We start from the raw sequence: 22,088 nt of genomic DNA, 5'->3' as shown, positions 1-22,088 counted from the left end.
TGAAAAGTGGACTTTGATGTGAATTTCGAGTGTGCGTTTTGAATAAACATGAGGTTAATGGAATGAATTAACTCAATTAATATAATAATGGGACAGTTAAGAAGGGAAACATTGCTCTTGCTACTTCATTCGTGTCGGAAATATTTGTTAAAATACATTGAAAATTGTAAAACTTAATAATCTAAATTCTAGGAATTATTATTACTTATTATTTTGAGCAAATTTGCACACAATTTTTCAATTGTCAAAAACTTTCAAATAATTAAATTTGGCTTTAAAATTATTCAAATGATTAAGAGGAAAAATTTGATTTTTTAGTAAACGAAATTGATCTGAAATTTTTATTTTAACTGTAACCATACTTTTTAACTTTATGTTTGATGGAGTAAAAAGTTTTCAGTTTATAATGAAAAATTCAAAGAGTGCTGCTCCCGCAGCGGCCATGATACTGCAGTGAAAAAGGTCGCTTTGTATATGAAATAAATTTCCCTGCAGGACAGTCCGTCCGTTTCCCATTTTGGACAAAAAACGTAATGCCGCAGGGACTTGGGAAATAACACGCGTCTCATCAAAAATTCAAACGAATTTCGGGCCGACCGCTATAATAATTTAAAGCTTGATTTTTGTCGCTATGGAAATTCGCCAGGAAGCTTGCGAAATCACTTTAATTTCATATTCAAATTGCTCGCCGAAAACAAGGAAAGGCCGTCTAGCTCCCTATGGGAGTGAATTTCGTCGCCTCTCGCCCGATTTGTGGGTATGTGTGTTGGTGTGTGTATGTGTGCGTTTCTCGCGGCTAAATAAAGTGTCAGGCCAAAGTGCTCGAGCTGTTTCTAAAGCGTCGCAATCTAAAACCTTATTTTCCTTTCATTTTCCGCGCAATAATTGAAAACGTCAGCGGTGCGGAACCGCACAGCGCGCTCGGAATAATTAAGCCGAGAAAATGGCGAAAGTGGAATGTTGTGTTTTCAAGTGTGCTATGATTTTGTTTTGATAATTAGTTGCGAGAACCGAAACTCTGTTTTCAGGAAAACAAGTCTTTAGAATGGAGGAGTTGAAGTGAAATGAGCAGAAAAGAAAGAAGACAGAGGTGGGACTGACTCGTTAACTCATCTTCATCCTCGGCTTCGGCTTCGCGGGCCAACTCCTCGGGCGTTTTTTTCTTGCGCATTAAGGGATTGGGATCCTCCGGCGGCATCATCTCCTGGATTTCCTCCTTCTTTTTGATGTTATACTGCAACACACAAAACCAAAGCCGAATTTTAATACTGGGGCAAAGCCGATCTGCGGTGTGGGCTGAGAGAGCCGAGAGGCACGCGTCGCCACCACTCGAGAGCGAAAGTCGGCGCGCGTGCTTTGGAAGAAAATTTCCAGCTGGCAAGATTTTTAATTTGAAAAAAAAAAGAGAATCTGGATAAGACGGGGCTTTTGATTTCAAGAGCTTCAACATCTGCAAGGAGAAAATTAAATTTTTTCCTATATTTTTATATTAAAAAGAAAACAAATTCAAGAAAAAAAAACAGGCCTTGAGGTGGGTCATTGAAATATTGTTTTTATTTATAACAAATAAAACAATTAACCGCTTGTACCAGTTTTTGTGATTTTTTTAAATATTGCGATTGATGAGAAAAATTGAAACTAAATTAAATATAATTCCACGAAAAAGTAAAATTTTTCTGGGTGGATAAAGAAAATTTTTCAAAAAACTTAAAAGTGGAATTCTAACCTTAATGAAAGAGTTAAGTAATTTAAAAATTAAATGCGCTTGAGATATCAACTCAATTAATGGGAAAAGGCTCGCTAATTTAAAATAATCTTTTTGCCTCGGTGAATCCCTGAGATATAAAAAAAGAACTTTGTGGGACTTCCTTGAGCCTTTTTAGCAGTTCGGTCAAGCGGATTTTTGTCCCTGGGTGTCTCACGACGACCTTTGGGGTTGAAAGTAAGCTTTCGGGTGGCTCAAGGGGCTTAATCCGTTGGAGAAAAGAAAGCTCTCCAGAATATATGCATCATACATACATGTGGCATGCGGTAGAGAAGAAAACTCTTCTTCTTCGATTCTATCATTCATAGACTCATTAAGTTTTCCCTTTAAATCTTGTCGATTTTCAAAGGAATTACTTTACGAGGTTTGAATAATGATTTTACATTTGGAGCACTAAAAGGAAAAGACTGCAATGCGCAAAATCACATTTTCATCTTTTAAAAGAAACACCACAAAAACTGGTGAGAAACCATATGGGAGGAAATGATAGGTCCTCTCAGGCTTTCTTTTACTCACGTTGAGAAGCAATTTCTAAAGTTTTAAGAGCAATTCTTATACAAGAATTAATAAAAAAGTAGCTTGAATATAAAAAATTTTAAGAAAATAGGTATACTGTAGAAAATTTTCAATAAAAAGCTCATGCTTGATTAATTTATATAAAAATCAGAAAACTTTTTTCATGATTTTGTATTAGAAATAGGAACTATAGCTTTTGAAGTTGAAATAATGTTTCTTTTATTAATATGATAAATAATTTTGCTTAATACAGATCAACCAAATCTCTAAAAAAATCACAAAACCAGAGAGAAAGGAAGCTCCTATCTATTTTTTTCACCATTGTATCCCAAAATATCCTTGTCAATGACTAACAAGTATCGTTGTATTGTATAAAAAAAACAGACAAACATCAATAAGCCTCAATTACGCCCAACCGCAATAAAACCCGGCCAAAAAAGCTTTTCAGGTTTGAAGCGTTGTAATTGAATTTTGCACGAGTTGTCGGTTCCATCATGTACGCGCGCACACACACAAAGCGGAGGGCAGGAACAATAAAATCAGCATTGATAATGCTATTCTGCACTTGTCCGAGCAATCAAATAATGTGCGTCGCACTCCTCAATTATACTAGCCCGTCCGTGCGTAATTGTTGTTGTGCTCGCCAACCCGGCCAATTTAGCTCAACAATTCCAGGTACCCCGCAATACCATGTAATACACCTTAGTACAAATAAGGTTAATTAATCTGGCCCGCCGAGAGAGAGTTGGGAAAGTTTAGGAAAGGTCTCGGCGCCAACAAATCACCAAATTACCAATTACCCGCGTTGCCTAATACGGCTGAAGAAGACGAACTTTTGATGACTGCGATGAAGGTTTTATCGCGGCGTAATTAATAAAAACGGAATTATCCCCGCCGCCAGCGGGTTGTCATCCGCAGAACTGCGTGGCTATAAAAGGGATACGAACGTCAAATCCACTGCCAAGTTAAATTATGGACAGCGACCAGCTTTTATTTCTCTTTCAAAAAGGTCATTGCAATCAATATGAAATAATGAATATAAATAAAAATACACACAAATTTATTTAAATTATCTAAATGAATTAAAAACTTCAGCCTTTTTTCCGATTATAACTTTTTCATTGATTCCATAATTTTTTGAATGTTTTCAAACTTTCTTAAGTGTGATTGTTTTCTTTGCTATTTTTTTTTTTTATAATTTAACACCGAAAGCAGAATATTTTGACATCAAAACGAATTGAAATTTAATAACACTTTCAAATATTTGATTGAATCGTATTATTGAATCAAACAAGGTGGCAGCATAAAATAATTAGCAAATCAATAGCACGCATCGCCGAATTAAAGCAGGCACCATTTTGAAAGTTTTGCAATTGTACGCATGCACACTAACCACATCCATTTTCGATTCAAACAGGACCGCACGAGGTAATTAAATCAGCGAAAACTAATTTTTGCCGGCGACCGCAGCCAGTGAGTTCCAGCTGCTCAAAGCCGCAGCCGACGGTAGGCCAAATTAATTTATGCAGTGATCGAGGCTGGAGTTGTTAGTGCATGGCAGTGGAATAACCAATCAACGTGAGCTGAATGCGACGGGCACAATTTGCACATAAGCAACCGACTCACACCAACGTGTCTCTAATATCAGTCATTTGTTCCTGCTTGCTCTGTGTTTAGCTGCTAATTAGTGACACTTTGATGCAGTGCAATGCTGCACCAAGTTTGAATGACAGTTGTTTGCATGTGTTTGATTTTCATTTCAAAATGCTTATAATAGAAAACAGTGAATTAATTCAATATCCCTTCTTACACAATAATATCGGAGATTAAAATTTTCTATAATTTCTTTCATTAATATTTTCATTCTGTGATCATAGGAAAAACCAAGTTTCTCCCTAAAAAATTTAATTATTTTATTTACATTCAATTTCATAGATTTTAGAATATTAAATAGGGACTTATAGCATCACTAGAGATTCAGACGCGCCAGAGAAGAAATTCAACGAGAAAAATTAATAATTTTATTGTAACTAATACTAAGCGCAGAAATTTTAATTTTATATAAATTTACTCAAAATATTTAATTTCTAAGCATAGCTTGTAAAATTTGGAAATAATAATTTAGGCAAATAAAAATTGTTATACAATTCATTTCTTTTTCTACGAGCACAACTAATAACACCTTTAATCAATCCACCTATAAACATTAGAGAATATCACTAATATCAGTAAAAATTATAATTATCATTTAAGTTCTAGAGTGATTTAGGCCTGAAGAAATTATTTTCTTAAATAAAATTTTAGGTACAGTCCAGGTAAATTTGTATTAAATTTTTTGTATGACTGCTATTAATTATTTTGAAATCAAATTATGGAGTTAATGAACAGACATAAAACTAACCAGTTAAGTTAGTGACAAAAATTAGAACATAAATTACAAATCCACAAAGTTGTCAGCAGTCTTGCATTCTTGAGCAATGAAAACAAATCAGAAGTAGACAATTTAAAAATAAATTTCTTTTTTAAATAAATATTATTTACAAAACTATCACACAAATAATCCTTAAATAATTGTGGCAATTTTAAAATAATCAAACACTCAGTTGGTTGTAAAAGTGCGTGAGAAAATCTTGCATTTGGTGCTCGCAGCGGTTGGTCCATGTAGGGTCGTTCTTCCTCAGAAGGGGGTCAATCTGACTCCGTTAGGGAGTCGCCTGTTAAAAACCGGACTCCCTACTAGAGTCAATTTGACCCCGATTGAGTTGCAGTCTTCGTTAGCGGCCTCGCCGTGATTACCGCGCCTCACTCATCTGCTCTCTCTTCCACCAGAGCAAGCAAACAAACAAACAAACTAACACGACGACAAAGTTTCCGCTCTTCCCGAGAGTCAAGTACATACACTATACACAGCCCGGGTTCGGATGAATATTTCATGAGATTGATTGCGATGCAGCAAAATCGCCCCGGTCGAGGGCAAAAAGTACATACTAGGGATGCTGACGAATGTTCTGCCCGCGGCACAATGGTCGGTAGTCGGCACCGCACACGTCCGGGGCAGTTTGATGCGATTACCAAAGCGTTTGATCAGTGGATTAGTCTAGTGTGGCAAATGGATTAGTGTTGGTGTAGAACGAGAGAGGCGCCTCCGACAAACGATATTGAAATAGCAGCATTCAAAATAAAATGAATTAATCAGAGGATGATGGAAATTAAGAGCATAAATTGTCGATATCAAATTTTTTGTGAGAATAAATATATATGTTTAACTCTTTATATTGATGGAATTTTCTGCCATTTTAAAACTCGATTTGCAGTTTAAACCGATTACTCTTTCCCCGTGGCAATTACCAGCAGAGAGCATAATCCAACTACACTTTGGTGGCCAGCAAATTTATTGCTCGCTTTACACATTTGAGATTTTACTCGACCAATGGCAAACACGACCAGGCAATCAAAACAATCGGATCAGCAGGATATTTTTGCACATAAATTACGGCGGTGAAGCACGCATAGTGAGCGCAGCCATTGCTCGATCGATCGATCCGACGGTGCAAATTAATTGCATGCGGCATTCCAGCCGACGCACGTACACATTTTCATAATCACGCGATTGAATCAGACACATTGACATTTACAAACAATGTTCGCAGGCAGCACCGGCTCAAAATTGACACACACAACAGCGAAGCTTTGTTTCGAGGCAGGTGAGCTTAATTGATGATTAAACAAAAGATGCGTGCACGACGAAGTTTGCATCAATTATCTTGCTTTTAACATAATTGGATTTATCGAGCATTCAAATTTAAAAAAATCATTTTCTGTATTGACTAGAGTAGAGTAAGGGTGGGTCTGGATATCAGAGAAACGATTCTGGAGAAACGATTCTCGAGAAAAGATTCTCGCGCAAGGATTCTCCAGGATCGTTTCTGCCTTCAAAATTCAACTAAAGAATCATTCCTTGAGAAACGTTTCTAGAGAATCGTTTCTAGAATCATTTCTCTAATATTTGGACCCACCCTAAAAATATTTACAATTTAATTTTAATTATAATTAAAAAAAATCAAACTTATTTATACAGCCCAAAACAGCATCTTAGCTTGAGAAATATTATAAATTGGTTCTTGGATAAAATTTTAATCAATTATTTAAAAATTAATATTATTTTGATAAAAATGGTTTTTGGAACATATAAAACTTAAAAAAAAATACCAAACTTTTCTTGATTTCGATTTAGAATAATGTAATATTTAAATTTATGAGGCATAAAAAGCATTAAACTTACTAAGGAGGAAAATGGTTTGAAATGAACCGTGAAAGGCTGCAACATTCGGAGAAATATTCGACCCGAAAGCACCTCGTATGGGCGAAAAGCTGGAAATTTGGCCAAATGGGGGGCTCACGGAACACAAAAGGCAATTTTTTCAAGTGCAAAGTGGCAGGCGGTGACAAAGCCGTAGCCAAAAAGCGAAAACTAACGTTCTCCGCTTTTAGCGGCAAAATTGCAGACGGATCCCCTTCCTGACGTGCCAGAGCAGTTTTACCCGCGCCGCAAATGGCAGCTTGGAGAGCAAAATGCTTCTCTGCGGTCGGAACCGAGTGAAAAAGAAAAAAATATAAAATTCCACCTTGGCGAACGCCTCGAGTCATTATCTATAATGCAAGCAGCGAAGGACGAGAGTGAAAAAGCGGCCTGCACCGGAGACAGCCGGAAATTCATCCATTGCGCCAGAAATGGATGGACTTTGCTCTCTCACTCTTGATTCGAACTGAAATGTTTTATTCAGAGTCGCGCTTAAATTCATTTATTCCGCCCTGTATTGAATTGCAAGCAAGTCGCTCGCTCGGACGGACGCATTTGCTGATTAAATTTGATTACCGAGAAGTGAACGAGCTTTCAACGTTTCTGCCCAATGAAAGAGGCTGCGAAAATCTCGCCTTTGACTTTCTTATCACACGAGTGCTCTTTCTTTTTCTCTCTTCCGGATGTTAAATGACGCTTTTGAGCGATTTCCACGTCACGGGAGACGGACTGGCAGTGATGGGAATTTATAGAAAATAACAAATTCAGACGTGGTTGAAGACAAAAAAGCAGCGGAGGAAAAAATTTATCTCGGAACTGAAATTACATTTACGATCTAAAAGCATCTAAAACGGATTTGTCCAATTCTTTCTGTTCTCACATACCCCGCCCCAAGTTGAAGATATCAATATGAGATTTACACCACTTGATCATCTTAGTTCCAAGGCAAGTTTCCTAAATTTTTATCAAAACATTTTCAAAATTGCGGGTTTTATGGGACATTTTGAAAAAATCAAAAAACGCAATTATCTCGGCTTCTAGTGGTCGTAACACAATTTTCCGGGTATGGTTGAGCTCGTCTCAGCAAGTTCTACAGTTATTCTATTAAAAGCAAAATTGTAGGTCAAAGGTCAAGGTCAATTTTTGTGAACGTAAATTTTCAAACTCAAAATTGAAAACCAGCCGACCATTTTAAATTAATTTTGAGATAGCCAAACAATTCCTCGTGAAATTTTACGTAATATATGTCAAAACTGCGATGAGGTTATTTTTTGTTAAATTTAAAAATAAATAAGAATATTAAAAAACATGGTTTTTTGCAACTCTGAAGGCAGGGTCAACATTATAATCGCATTTAAATTCGTCCCTGATGATTTTAGGTAAAAAGTAATAAGGACCAAAGTTGATCCCCACGTCAAGAACAATCGAATGATGTATATGACAATGACCTTTGGTGACCTTCGGGTCAAAGGTCACCCAGGTCGGCGACCTGAGGTCACGTGACCTAGATGGATGATATGTCATTGAAAAGGTCTTGTTGAGAAGATAATTTTAGTCACCAATTTTTGGTCTGTTCATCGACTACAAGCCGAATAATTGTACTTTTCAAATTCACTTCTCATAAAATTGTGCATTTAATTAAACAAAAGTACAATCATTTGGTTTGTAGTCGAGGTACAGACGAAAATATGGTAACCAAAATTATCTTCTTAACAAGACCTTTTCAAAAACATATCAAACATCTAGGTCAGGTGACCTCAGGTCGCCGACCTGGGTGACCTTTGACCTGAAGGTCACCAAAGGTCATTGACCTATACATCATTCGATTGGTCTTGACGTGGGGATCAACTTTGAGCATTATCAATTTTTACCTAAAATCATCAGGGACGAAGTTAAATGCGATTATAAGGTTGACCCTGCCTTCGGAGTTGCAAAAAACCATGTTTTTTAATATTCCTATTTATTTTTAAATTTAACAAAAAATAACCTCATCGCAGTTTTGACATATATTACGTAAAATTTCACGAGGAATCGTTTGGCTATCTCAAAATTAATTTAAAATGGTCGGCTGGTTTTCAATTTTGAGTTTGAAAATTTACGTTCACAAAAATTGACCTTGACCTTTGACCTACAATTTTGCTTTTAATAGAATAACTGTAGAACTTGCTGAGACGAGCTCAACCATACCCGGAAAATTGTGTTACGACCACTAGAAGCCGAGATAATTGCGTTTTTTGATTTTTTCAAAATGTCCCATAAAACCCGCAATTTTGAAAATGTTTTGATAAAAATTTAGGAAACTTGCCTTGGAACTAAGATGATCAAGTGGTGTAAATCTCATATTGATATCTTCAACTTGGGGCGGGGTATGTGATAACAGAAAGAATTGGACATTTTTGTTTGTAAAACACGAGGTAGAGAGAATCAGAAAGAAAACAAATGTGTTTAAAAAAATTTCTTTAAAATAATAAAACATATAGCAAATATTTTAAAGGAAAAGGCTATTGTAAATTAAATATATTAGCTTGAAATAAATTACATTTATTTAGTAATTAATTGGATACAAATCTATACAAATTTTGCAGTGTAGAAATATAAAAAGAAAATAAATAAGAAATTTGTTAAAAGTAGAAATATAGGAAAAAGTATTTGTATCTTTGATGTATTGAGTTATTCCTCGTTGAAAAAGATTTTATTTTTAAGAAGCAGTTTTTACTTCAAAATATAATAAAAGAAACCTTATCAATATAGAAAAACCCGGTTGATCAACTATATGACTTAAAAGTATTGTTCTGCCTTCTTCAACGGGAGTGAAAAATGCAGGAGAAAAGGAATTAACTCTAAATTAAATATTTCCAGAAGCTTATTATTTTTGCGATTTTCATATTTTATAAACAGATTTTTCACTTAATCTCGAAATTGAATTTTTTAATCAAAATTACTGTCTCAAGATTATGCAAGAGAGCCTGTCGGATGAAAATTTCACCGTTTTTCGTGTTGCGTTAATGCGATTATGAGGAAAGCGAGGCGCAAAATATAAATTCATACCTTGTCTCTGATTTCCTGCCTCATCTTCTCGCGCTCCTCTTCCATTTTCCGGTGCTTCTCCTTGCGTCGCTCCTCGGCCTCGCGGATCGCCTCCTGGCGTTCTCTTTCGGCCTCTTCCTCCTTTTCCTTATCGTCGCCGTCATCGTCGCCGCCGACCGCTCCTGTTGCAAAACAAGCACACGCACCCTTTAAGTTATTTATCAAAACCTTCGAAATATGCAGCATCAGAGATTTGTTCGACTGCCGAGCGAAAGGCATTGCTTGGCAATTGACCGAGGGTCTATCGCAAATATTCACCAAGTTTGTATGCACAAAGTTCGCTGACTATTGAACTTTGGTTGGAGGCAACTGCGGTTAGCGAGGGTCCAATTAAACTCTCGGGTATTGAATTGAACCCTGCGGCTTTCGCGGCGAGTGACAAGACGTCGAAGAGAATTTTTTTTCACGTCGCAGACATTCAGAGTGTGCGAGTACATTCGTCCTTTCAAGCGAAAATCAATTAACCTTCGGGTGCAGTACAAGTTTAAATCGTGAATTACATGCTTGGCAGCGAGCAAATTTGCCGTAATTAGATCATTTCTGAAGCGGGGCGTTAATTAGTGAATTTTTGTTTTGATAAATCAGAATTTTTAATTCAAAATAGGCACTTTTTCTCCTTAGAGCCTCAAATTTTAGTTAAAAACAGTCCCAGTTGAGTTTCCATTTATTTAATTTATTAGTTTATTTTTATTTTAGTAAAATAAATAGTTTTTTTTTTAGTTTTCTTTTATAAATAACGGCAATAATTTTGGAAGATTCTTTTCAAATATTATACATAAATAAACTTGTAAAAAAATCTCTTGAATTTTATTATTAAAACGTCAAATTTCCATGATTTGAATTTTGATTTTTTTCCCGTTTAACGAATTGAAACTTGACATGGGAAATTTGTCAATTCTACTGTTTAATTTTTTTTTTTAATTTTAGGGATCAGTTTAAAGAAAGCAATGATGTTGTTTTATCATAGCAAGTGCGATTGATTGATTCCCCTTACCCTTGTGAAAGTGAAAAACGGTTGTAATTTACAAAAAACAAAGAGCCTCCTCATGCGCCGCTTTAGTGAAATATGGGCTCGAGTCAACTTTTCCCATCACCCTCGGCGTGTATTTCTCAACGTCTGGCGAGGCGCATTCCATTATGGTACCTGGTGAACCGGAGCGAGGCAAACTTCCAAATTGGCCGTAAGAAAAAAATTATGTGCAATTCGCGCTGGCGGCCTTCATAAATTTCACTCAAGTTGCGAGGAAGAGCAGCAACGCCCCCTGGGCTGCCCAGGAAAAGGGTTCACAGGTCTCTGCATTTAATAATTTGAATTATCATTCTGGCGCAACTTTTTCAACAAGAGGGGCAATTTGTAAGCGAGATAAGCGGGAAAAAACTCAACTCGGCGGCGAAAATAAGTTTCGGGTGTGTTTCTGGGGTTTCACGCAACCGGGGACAACTTGTGAGGCGGCCAGATAACATCTCCAAGGACACGGCGAGGGAAGTTTTATGACGGTGCCTTGCCTTCGGTTGGGGGAAAATACGAGCTGTTTTTTTTGCAGGGATTTACAAGATGGGTTTTTTTATTTGAAATACTTTTTATTATAAATTTAAAAAAAAAATTCTGATACATTATTTGATTGTTGATTCAATATTTTAGAAAATTGCTCACAAAATTGCAGAATAATTCCGAACAATCATTTTTCAGTGAAAAACTTAAAACAAAATTACTGAAGCTCTATTAATTCAAATTTTACGTTATGAGATTTTCATTATCCTTTTCTTATTATTAATTATGATACTTTATATGAGTTCTCAAACATCAGAGCAAATTTTTAAGAAAAGATCTAATCAACCTGGCGGAAAATATAAATGAAAAAAAAACTCACAGCAAGTTTTTAAATCAATGGAAAGTTTTGTCTGAAAAGCCCTTCAACATCATAAAGACTCGCCGAACCCGCCGCGCTCCTTTAACATTCAAAATCGACGGCTTTTGTGTGAACTTTTCTGACGCAGCCACAAATCTCCCAATTTAAAAACTTTGCACCGAGAGTCACCTCGGCCGGGCGCGGTGCAAAAATCCCCTCTCCGTGTTCAAGGGGCAAAAAATTGGGCCTGCTTCAAAGACGACTCTGTTTTTGCGCAGGTACGGCAGAGGTAAAAGGGGGTGAGAGAGAGAGAAAGAACGGAAGGCTTGGCCTGCCGGGTTAATCCTTGGAACTTGTTTAAGTAAGAGAATCCAGGCCAAACTTTATTTCCCAACACCATAACAAGCTTCCTTTCTTTTTCGCCACTTCTGCACTCTTCAGCAAAGAACAAACGAACTGGCCGTGTGTTTTTATTTTAGTGCCGGCCGATAGGAGCAGAACGTGTTCTTTATCCTGTACTTCCTTTATTTGATGCACAGCCGGCAGCAGGGGACACATCGGAAGCGACCAGTCCCACTTTTGCGCCTTTATTGCCGGCGAGCTTTTTTATATTATTATTTTGTCCATCCGGCGTGAGATTGACAGTCCGAACTGATTGGAAAATATAGAGTGTCCGTCGCCTTTTTCCATAAATAAAAATAAAACGAAATTGGTTTCTCGGAAAGCAAGTGGAATTTATTGCCAATCACGACTAGTGTGATTGAAAATGCGGGATTAGCGAAGACAAACGGTCTGGTGGATTTTTTTTTAAATGAACGATCGTTAGGCGCGGAACCTCGCACCGCCTGCGAAAGATTATCGCGTGCGATTGATTCAGATTCGCCTGCGAGGCGGAAAAAATGAAAGCGCGTCGAGAGTGGCGAAGGTGCAAAAAAGATGTGCGACAAGTCACGAACGGTTCGATTTTTCGGTGGAGTGGAGCAGTAGAGTCTGAATGCTTTCTTGTTCACAATGGCATCTCGCACATCTCACCTCAATGGGGCCACATATAGTAGGTTACAAGGAAAAAGGAAACTCGCTAGTTCTGTTATAGAAACTCTCTCACGAAAATCTACTTCCAATAGTAATAATAATTTTTTTCGAAATTTCAAATCTCATTGTTAAATTCAAATAAAATCAAAACTTTCATTTTATTATTGTATATTTTTTATTCATATTTCTTATTAACTATTTTCATTTTTTTTTTTAAATATAGTAATTGACAAAACTATAAAAGGTAGATGCAACCTAGGGTGTTTTATTTGGCAAATGAAACATTACATAAGTTTAATGGAAGTATATTTGTAAGCAATGCAATTTTTTCCCCTAATATTATCATTAATTTAGATAAAGTTCTTGACGAAACCGCAAAGAAGCATTTCATTTCCTCAGTCAAAGTAAAGTTAAAAGTAAAAATGATTTATTTATAAGAGTTGCATACAAATATATGTTATAGTAACTAACACTAATTACTTTAAATTTATCTAAAACATTTATCTTCAATGATAATTCAACTTATATTCTTGGAACTATGGAAAATGATCTAAAAGATTAAAAGCAAATTATTAGGATTTTATGACTGCTTTTCTTGCAATCAGTTTTCCTTCGTATATTAAATATCGGGATACAATTCATATATTTTTCCCCGAACTAAATTAAACTTCCTCCCCGTTGCATAACAAAGTTATACCCGAGAAACTGGAAACCATTTGCTGCTAATTTAATATTCCCTTCCAATCTCGACAGGTGTACCTCTATCAAATTTCAATCAAAAGCCCCATGCAGGCTGGCTGATAAATCAACATGCGAGGAGAGAGGGACCGAGTGCAAAAAGTATGAAAAAGCGATCGAGGACCCTCATGTGCAGAGCGAGATTCAATTCCGCACGCAGACCGACCGCGCGTTTTCTCCTCGGCGAGACGGAGAACAATCAGGGCCGGCGAATAGGAATTCGCATTTGATTACGTTTTTCTCGGTGCAGCCGGCTGGTCGGGGGCGAAATTGAAATTCTGGCCGGGAGCGCAATTATCCGGCCGGCGGCGGGTCCCATGTGGCATCGGCGAATCCGCTCAAAGTTTTAACAAACGCCCAATTACCCGAGACGAGCCAAAGTAATTTTGTTGCTGCCGGGTTATTTAGGCTGAGATGATGACGTTGGTCTCGACGGCTGGCTCAATTATTTCCTGCTGATTGGAAGCGTTCGGCGGCTTTTCGTCATTAGGCCGACATGGAACGCAGCAACGCCAATTTGAGGGAAACAGCAGCTTTTTCGTTCGGCAAACTCTCTTTTTGACTCGCACGCAGGCTTTTCAATGCATGTGTTGATATTACGCGCAGATTAAAAGACTTTGCGCTCGAAATTAGAGGGCGCGCGAGAGAGACACGTCGTGTAATTTTTGTTGGCAGAGGGTTTTAAAAGTAAGCTCGCACCCTTTTGCACGCCAGAGTGCGAATCGATTTTGAATGACGTTGGTTTTGTGCGGGAGAGAGCAGCCTTTTTAATAAATTAGATTGCTCCCTCGGCCCCTGATTCCGGTCACGGAATATTTTCAGGATTTTTTAAAAGAGGGTTAAACAAAAGTAGACACGAATTTTGGAGGAATTGCGTGCAAACGCAAAGCCCTCGTGTGAAGAGGAGAATTCTATGTTCTGAAGAGGAATTTTAGGAGTAAGAAAAAATCTTTTTATGTTAGAAGGAAAGAATCAATGGAACATTTTAGTTGGAAATTAAATTTTAATGTTTTAGGTTTTTAAAACAGGAAATTAAAAAAAAAAAATACAAATACTCCATTGTGAAAATTAAATTTATAATTCATTTGATGGTTGTAACAGTTAAAAAATTAAAAGTTTATTTTTGGCATAATCAAATTGAGACTTTACAACAATATGAGCCATTTTTTGCAATGGCTGGCAGGAAATTTTAAAGACCATTGTTGTAAAGACTTGATTAGACTATGTCAATAAAAATTCTATAAACTGTTTATTTCATTTTGAAATTGCTAAATTAAAAAAAAAAAAATTGAGAAAATTTCCTTAAGAACGTGAATATCAAAATTTTAAAGGGGATATTTAGAAGTCAGCTTTTTTCCAAATTTTTGAAATATAAAAATGGCGTTGAGACAAATCATGCTTCAATTTCTATACCCATGTTTTCTTATTTTTTAAATACTTGAAATATCTAAAATTAAAAGTTCTTTTGAACATTTCAACAACTTTGATGCAATTTTTTTTGAAATAATCTTGACGTTTCTTTTCAAAGAATGTAGCTTTCCAGCTTCAGCCACGAGTATTGAATCTAATTGCATTCGCCTAATTAAATTTTCCGACTCTATTGGAAATGATCGGTTGCTCGGTTCAGAGGAAAAAGTGGGTTGGCCGTTTGACAAGTGGACCGTGAATTGCAAGCGGAGAGGGCAGATTATCCACTCGAGGCGAGACTGGTGCGCCGCCAAGTCTAATAAAGCACGCAAATTAAGCACGTCGAGCCTGGTCGTTCCGGCGGCGGCGGAAAAAATGAATCAGCGTCGCGGTCAGTGGAAATAAACGAGTGCTTTGTATGCGCTGCCGTTAGTTAGTCGGTCTCCCCCGACTCGCCGCCCCAGTTCAATTTTGCTAATTTCGCAGTCGGCTAAGTGGCTCCATTGTGGCCGCTGCTGATTTCACTCCGCCCCGGCTCCGTTTCAATTGTTTGCCGATATACACAGCCAGACGTATTGTAAATGAACGTGCTTGACTCTCTCTCGAGCGACTCGAAGTTCTGCCTCCACCCCACTAGGCGGACTGTTTTCTGCCGGTGCTCATTGTTGGTGAATAATTTGCGCCCAAGAGGCTCCTTCCCAATCGGATGCATGTCTCATTTGTATTGAAAGTTTTGCTCCGCTTACTTTGGTAAGCGGAGAACGTATCACTTCGATTGATTGACTTTGTTGACGGATTGTGCGATAGAGGTTTAAAAGCGCCTGGATATGTATCATGTTCACGATTTTATTCAGAGGAACGGAAAATGCATTTATATTTATTTAACATCAATTCGTATTTGAATGCTTTGAAAATACGATTTTTGCGTCCACAGCTCAATATGCATAAATCAAATTTAGATACTATACAATGGTTTTTTTTACGTTAAAACTAAAAAACCGCCTATTTTTGTTTTAAATTTGAAACATATTACGAGTTAATAAAAGAAAAGCGATAAAAAAAGCAAAAAAATAATAATGTTTGAAATTAAAACTCAGTATTGTGAAAAATGATGCTTTGCTTTTGAAAGAGGCAAAACAACAGCATCAAGTTCATTGTTTCAACTGATAACCAAACACTGGGCTATTATCCCTCTTACTTTACAAAATATTGTATCAAAAAATCCAAAATCCTTGTTAATAAAGCGGCGGCTTGGGCATCCATATGATTATTCCCACAGCATCATAAAAATAATCCAACCAATTAGGCCGGATAACATCATAACCAGTTATCGGATTTATGGAGGAACGCAAAATCCTCTTATTCTACTATTTTTACGCGTGTAATAAAAAAGAAAGGTTCTTTCGTGCGTACAATAAAATGAAATAAAACGAAAATGTCCGTCGCACATAAATTGTGGGCTGCGTGTCTAGACTTTTCAGACGGAAAAACGTCGCTTTTTCGTTTTCTCTCTGTGAGCCTGCAAACGAGATATAAATTTTTAATTACGGCGCGGTGGCGGAGCGCGCCGGGGGAAAAACAGCAAGAAAGGCATATTGATATGTGGGTCAGGCATGCATGCTTTATCGCACTCGTGTACATACATAGACGGGGTGCTGCTTTTGCTGGTGGCGAGCGTGTGTATTTATAGCAGGGGGGCCACCGAGGAATCAATAAAACTGTGAGGCCGCAGAACGACGGTCGACTTTTCATGCATGCAGACCCGCCGAATTTCTTTCTGCCGTCTTGTGTCTTTCCAACCGAAACGCCAGACATTGCCGCAAGAAAAATAAACGGCTTCTCCGAGGGTGTATCCAAATATGGAGGAGGTAGAAAATTCTATCTCGCTGGTTGAATTGCAGAGTTTACGCAGTTTGCTCAAAAGATGGGAGACATTTTCTTCAATTTTCATTAAAAAGAAGCCTAAAATTACAAATTTAAACAATTATTTTTACAGGGTTTTTAGTCGAAAAATCCGTTTCATTTTTCTCATTTAATGAGAATATTTTAATTGCTTTTCATTTTCAAATTTATGTATATCATACTGAGATGGTAGTTTTATATAAAAATTGGAGAATATAAGCGACAATTGCCTGAAATAATACAAGTCTAATTAAAAAATCTTCCATGCATTTGAATCGATGGTCCAGAAAGCCCAGTAAAGAGTTTAATATTGCTTTTAGTAAGGAAAAATTTCTACCTGAACATTTATTTTTGTAATTTATTTACTTTTTACTACTTTTATTTCAGCGGATCCCTATTATCATCTGAAGCGACCTTTCAAAATATGGCGGAGGTTGATGGTGTGGACATCTTATGTGAGTAAGTTTTAAATTATTCTTTACAACACTTATCAGAATTTCTTTTCAGTTAATTTTGTTATCATTTTTATTTTATTGTTTGCATTATGTTCCTTTATTGGGCCCCGTGTGAATTTACAAACGATAAAAAATTATCTAAATCGCGATAGAGGACCAGTAAATACTCTTCATCTAGTTTTTGAACTAAATATAATTGTAGCACTAACGATTTTTACCCTCACAGAAAAGTATGTCTGACGCAGTTGGCACAGCCGGAATGAAAGCCCAAATAATGAATCAGCCGAGAGAAAGCAGCTCGTTCCTTTTTGTACGTACAAGCGTTTGAAATTTATCGCCCTTCCACTCGAAAGATAAGAATTTTTGGCAGCAATCTGAGAGGCTTTGCGGGTGCACACGCGGCTAATGATTTCACATCGATTCGCGGTTCCGCGCAACAGTGGCCCTCTCTCTATCTTTGCACGGCTTCTTCTCTTCGTGAGCTATCGACTTTCTCATTACGCGCGACAGCTTTTAAAATTCAATTACTGCAGCATGACAGTTCATTATTGAGGAAATCTCGAGCGCAAGAGGCAAATTAATATTTACTCTGCTAACGAAGGCGCCGGATTTTAAATTATTAAGACTATGGCGCGTTCTCTCCTTTCCCTCCAGCCAGACAAAGGGGAGACGACGTGCCCAGCATTTTCCTTGCTTCAGCGTTTCTTTGATTATTTCCACCGGTTCTTTTTAAATTGGCGGAGCAATTGCGTTGGGAATTTTCCGGGTGATTTGTTCCCGCTGCTTCCGCAGACCTACTGTAATGTTTATAGGGGGCAAATGGCTGAGCCGTTTGCACAATTCTAATTAACTTTCTGCAAAAAGCCGAAAGCGTCTGCCAATAAATTTTAATGCTGCGAAAGCTGGAGGAGCATAATAAAAAGGATCTGAAATTTTGAACGGCGGAATCTAAAACATGAATATAATATGCAACCCTTCCATAAACCAGTAGCTATAAAAAAAATGTAATTATTTAAAAGACTGGATTAAATTTTAAGTTAAAAATAAATTAAGGACTCAAAAGATTGTAACTAAATTTTTAAATTATTAGTCAGCCTACAAGGAAGATGAAACAACAGGGTTGTCTCATAATAAAATTTAAGGGGGTAATTTTTCATAAAATTATTGTTGGCAGGTTTCTTTTTTAACGAATTCAGCATCTGGAAATAATAAATTATAAATTTGAATATTCCATTTTCAGAAGTTTCCATAAATTGTTCTCAAGTTAAAATATTATTGTTTTGATACATTTAAAAGATCAAAATTTTAAGATATTTAGAAATTCCAACGAATCCTTGCAGTATTTAGAGCGTAAGCAGACGTCATTTCCAAAAGATAAAGCACGTTGGTCGGGTGAAATTGCTTAATCAAGGGCCGCCCGCCGCTCGCAGCTCTGGTTGAGAAGCACTCGCTTGTGCGAGACTTGGCTCTGCGTTATTAGGCACGAATTCACGCCAGTTCAAACAGAGGCAAATCAAACAAGGCATTGCGATTCCGGTTGCCAAACAAAGCGTGAAACCCGGAGCAAATTTCGCACATCGATCAGCTGCTGGCGACCGGCGCGCGAAATGTACTGCACATTTATCCGTCCGCTGCAGCAAAAGCCGCGGCTTCTCATAATTGCTATGGTAATGGTGCGTCTTTTCGCGCGCTGCGGGCAATTGTCTCTCTCGAATTGAGAGCAATTATTCATGCTAATACGCTCTCGGCTGCGCGCGTCTCTCGCTGATAATTATTGCTTGCGTTTAAGCGCGGGCAATTATCATATATTTCTCTTCCCCCTGCAACTTGTTTTTAACGTTCCGTCAAGAGAGCAATTTCGACATGAACGACGCTTCACAGTTCTGTAAAGTTTTTGCTGATAAATAACCGAGAGACAATTATGAATAATGGAAGTTAAATTATAATGAAACTTAATTACCTTTACGATGGAAATTATAATCGCTTGAATTGAATCAAATTACTGAAATTATTTAACAGTAAAAATTAACTATTTCCAGAGGAAGAAGAATACATTTTTATTTAAGATTTGGAAATGAAATTTATGTAATAAAAACGAGGCTCAACAGTTAATTAACAGAAAAGTATTGCTTGATACATTTAATTAATGAAACAGTTTAATTAATTCCTTCTTGTAGGGAAAGCTTTTGATGCCCATTGAAAGTATATTTATATTTTTCCTATTAATTTAATTTCCAGGAACAATGAAATTGATGAAAATATGTAATTAATATTTACCCTTAAAAGTTCAGAACTTTTGTATTCTCTAAAATTTTTATCATTATTAAATTAATATTTGGGAAGAAAAAACTTGGTTTGAATGAATAATTTAAAAATGGCGGAAAGTGGTGCCATGGCCTTACAATGCAGCAGCCACAGCGTGTTATAAAACGATCTCGGCCCGCTCGGTATCGGCCCCAGAGCGGGTCGGGATCGCCGTAGTTATGCAACCAGTGCAGCAGCAGCAACGCAACGGTTGCCTAGCCGTTTTCGACCGCAGTTCATATACAATGTCGGGGGCATGCAAAGCATGTGTGCGCTGTTATTTATGGGCGAGGGGCGCTTGTACATTGTTGGCTCCGAACTTTCTTTTTTTTCACCTAAAAAGGCAGCGGGGCATTTATTCGAGCGCCGACAAGCTGCATTAAGGGATTATCCGATTACTGAGCACATACATAGGGGTTGCGCACGTATATATTGATAAAGCCGCCAGCAATCAATCTGGCGGCAGTCCATTTTTTGAAACGCGATTCGTGTCGCGGCGAAAAAGGGTCGCGCTCAATTTGCATACGCGGCCCGGCTAATTGACATGCAGGCCGGCTGGTGTGTCGCCGTGGGAGAGAAAAGTCGGCCGGCTCGCCGCTTTATTTGCTCCGTTTTTGCCTCGGGATGCATATTAGATGGGGCTATTTGGAATTTGCGCCGCATGCACGACGAATTTGCATTCGGCGCCCATTAGCTTGGGCGTAATGTTTTAATTTTGCGTGTTCTCCAGTCGCTGCATTTTGATTTTTCTCTCACCATCACGCTGGATGAATAATTAATGAGTCCCGAGTAGTCTCTGGTCGCTTGACATTGTTTTGCGAACTGCGACCTCTGCCACAATTCTTTCCACAAAGCAGATTTAAATAATAAAAAGAATTGCAAAAATTGCAAAAAAAATTGAGGCAAATTCTACAAAAATAAAAATAAAGTACTTCTGCTTTCTAACGATGAAAAGAAAAGAAAAGAAATGCGTGATTTGAATACAAAAATGTTGAAATTGAAATTAAAATCACGATGAGAAATATCTCTTCAAATAGTTAATATTTAATATTATCCGATATTATCTTTAATTGATTCATTTATTTTAAAATTTTAATATTTCAGGATTACCATGTTTTCCAAAAAGTGCCCAAAATTCAATGATTATGTTATAATTTTGCTGCTCTCTGTTTTAAAGCACCAAATTAATTATTATTTCATTTAAATTCCATTAAAAGGAAATTCACACGTCACAGTTAAAAAACCTTAGCGTCGAATTTTCCCGTCCATTAAGCTGAAAATTGATTTGTCACTGTAATTGAATCAGTGCATTGTGCTGGGCAAATAATTGATTAACATACGTGGCTTGCGTGCGCCTAATTGTCGCATTACAAAGTTAAATGAGAACAGCCTTTTACAAAGGTCGTCGAAACAAGGCCGCACAAAAAATGTTCAAACTTCACTAAAAATACATAAATGAATAATTTTTATACGAGAATCAAAAAGACACCCGAGTTTATTTGCCGCTCACGGCCGGCTGCGTTTTCCAATTAAAAAAAATAATGCTTCAAATATAAACACTCGGGCGCGGATTTGCGTGGACAAATTCAGCGTGGCGTGCAAAAACGCGTTTCAAAACACGACCAATGTTAAAATAAATAAAACGCACTCGAAACTCCAGCCAGACGGAACGGAAAAAAATCCCCGGCGCGATTTAATGATAATTCTCTCAGCCTGTTTTAATTCGGCCGACGGCGTTAATTAGCATAAAGGGGTGCATGCATCATAAGCAGCGGCGGCATAAAATTTTTCGAGAGGGAGGCGGGCGGAAAATGCTGCAGTTGGCGTGTTGCCGCAGTACTGCCGTCTTTAGCCCCGTTGAATAAAAAGCGCCCTTTGAGCGCTGCAGCAAGTTTGAATGGCGAATTCCCAGGTGCATTTTAATTGAAAAGGGGAATTAGCAGCAGATTCAAATCGTTTCGTGGCCGCGATGATGACTTTCTCGCTTCATTTGAGCCTCGAGATTTGGGAGCCGAGGGGCGCGCGAACCAATCGATCGAAAGGAAGCCAAGCAAAATAGGTCTTTCGAGTGCTCGCCGGCAAAGTTTGATAAGTCTGCAGCTCTCGAGACAAAGAATTCGCCGCTATATACTTTGGGCCGACGACCCTTGGGATATTGCTGCGATTTTTTGAATAACTCATGAATGGAAAATCAATGCGGCGCCGCAGTGTCATTGCTGAAGTGAAAAAAAACACACATACGAAAAGTTGCTCTGCAGCCGATGTTTTAAACGAGCTGGAAGTTTGCCGGAGAAAAATATAGAAAGAGGGAACTTTTAATTTGAGCTGGAAGCTCGAACAAAGTTCGGCCCGATCACCTCATTAGTTCAGCGGAAATCTGCTAAACTTTTCGCTCGGCACCTACGCAGTTTGTTTCAAGTTAAAAAGAAATTAAAAGTTGCCGAAAACATTAAATATGATTTTTTGCCTAAATTTAAATTTAGACTAAGATGAAATAATGAAAATAATTATTTTTTACTCAATAACAGGGCAAATAATTATTTATTTCTACAAAGAAATCAAAATAGCTGTAAATCAGCCTCTCTGTTATTTTTACCACTCTTTTTTTCAACGTTTTGTTGTCTTTAAAGTTGATTTTGCTTGTTAACAGAAAAAAAAGCACTTCTTTCTTTTGAAACTCGATTTCTTCCTATACAAAATTGCAATTGCCTGACTGGGCACTTCGTTGCTCA

The 22,088-nt window shown here is 37.5% G+C and overlaps 1 protein-coding gene across 4 annotated transcripts in view; it reads right to left on the bottom strand.

Annotated features, from left to right (window-relative positions):
- The window catches only part of LOC132193120 (complexin), a 66,572-nt gene that overhangs the window by 4,781 nt on the left and 39,703 nt on the right, over positions 1–22,088 (bottom strand). For 3 of the 4 annotated variants that reach the window (XM_059613524.1, XM_059613525.1, XM_059613527.1), the window contains 2 exons: positions 9,630–9,790; positions 1,102–1,234 (listed from right to left, as the gene is read on the bottom strand). In XM_059613524.1, coding sequence (XP_059469507.1) covers positions 1,102–1,234; positions 9,630–9,790 — 294 coding nt within the window. The remainder of the gene's footprint in view (positions 1–1,101; positions 1,235–9,629; positions 9,791–22,088) is intronic. The other variant, XM_059613526.1, reaches the window with a different exon arrangement.

Source organism: Neocloeon triangulifer, unplaced genomic scaffold (assembly GCF_031216515.1).
Source record: "Neocloeon triangulifer isolate White Clay Creek 2 clone unplaced genomic scaffold, ASM3121651v1 ptg000003l, whole genome shotgun sequence".
NCBI lineage: Eukaryota > Metazoa > Arthropoda > Insecta > Ephemeroptera > Baetidae > Neocloeon > Neocloeon triangulifer.
The sequence above is the reverse complement of the archived record's forward strand: the minus strand, read 5'-3'. Positions and strand labels throughout refer to the sequence as shown.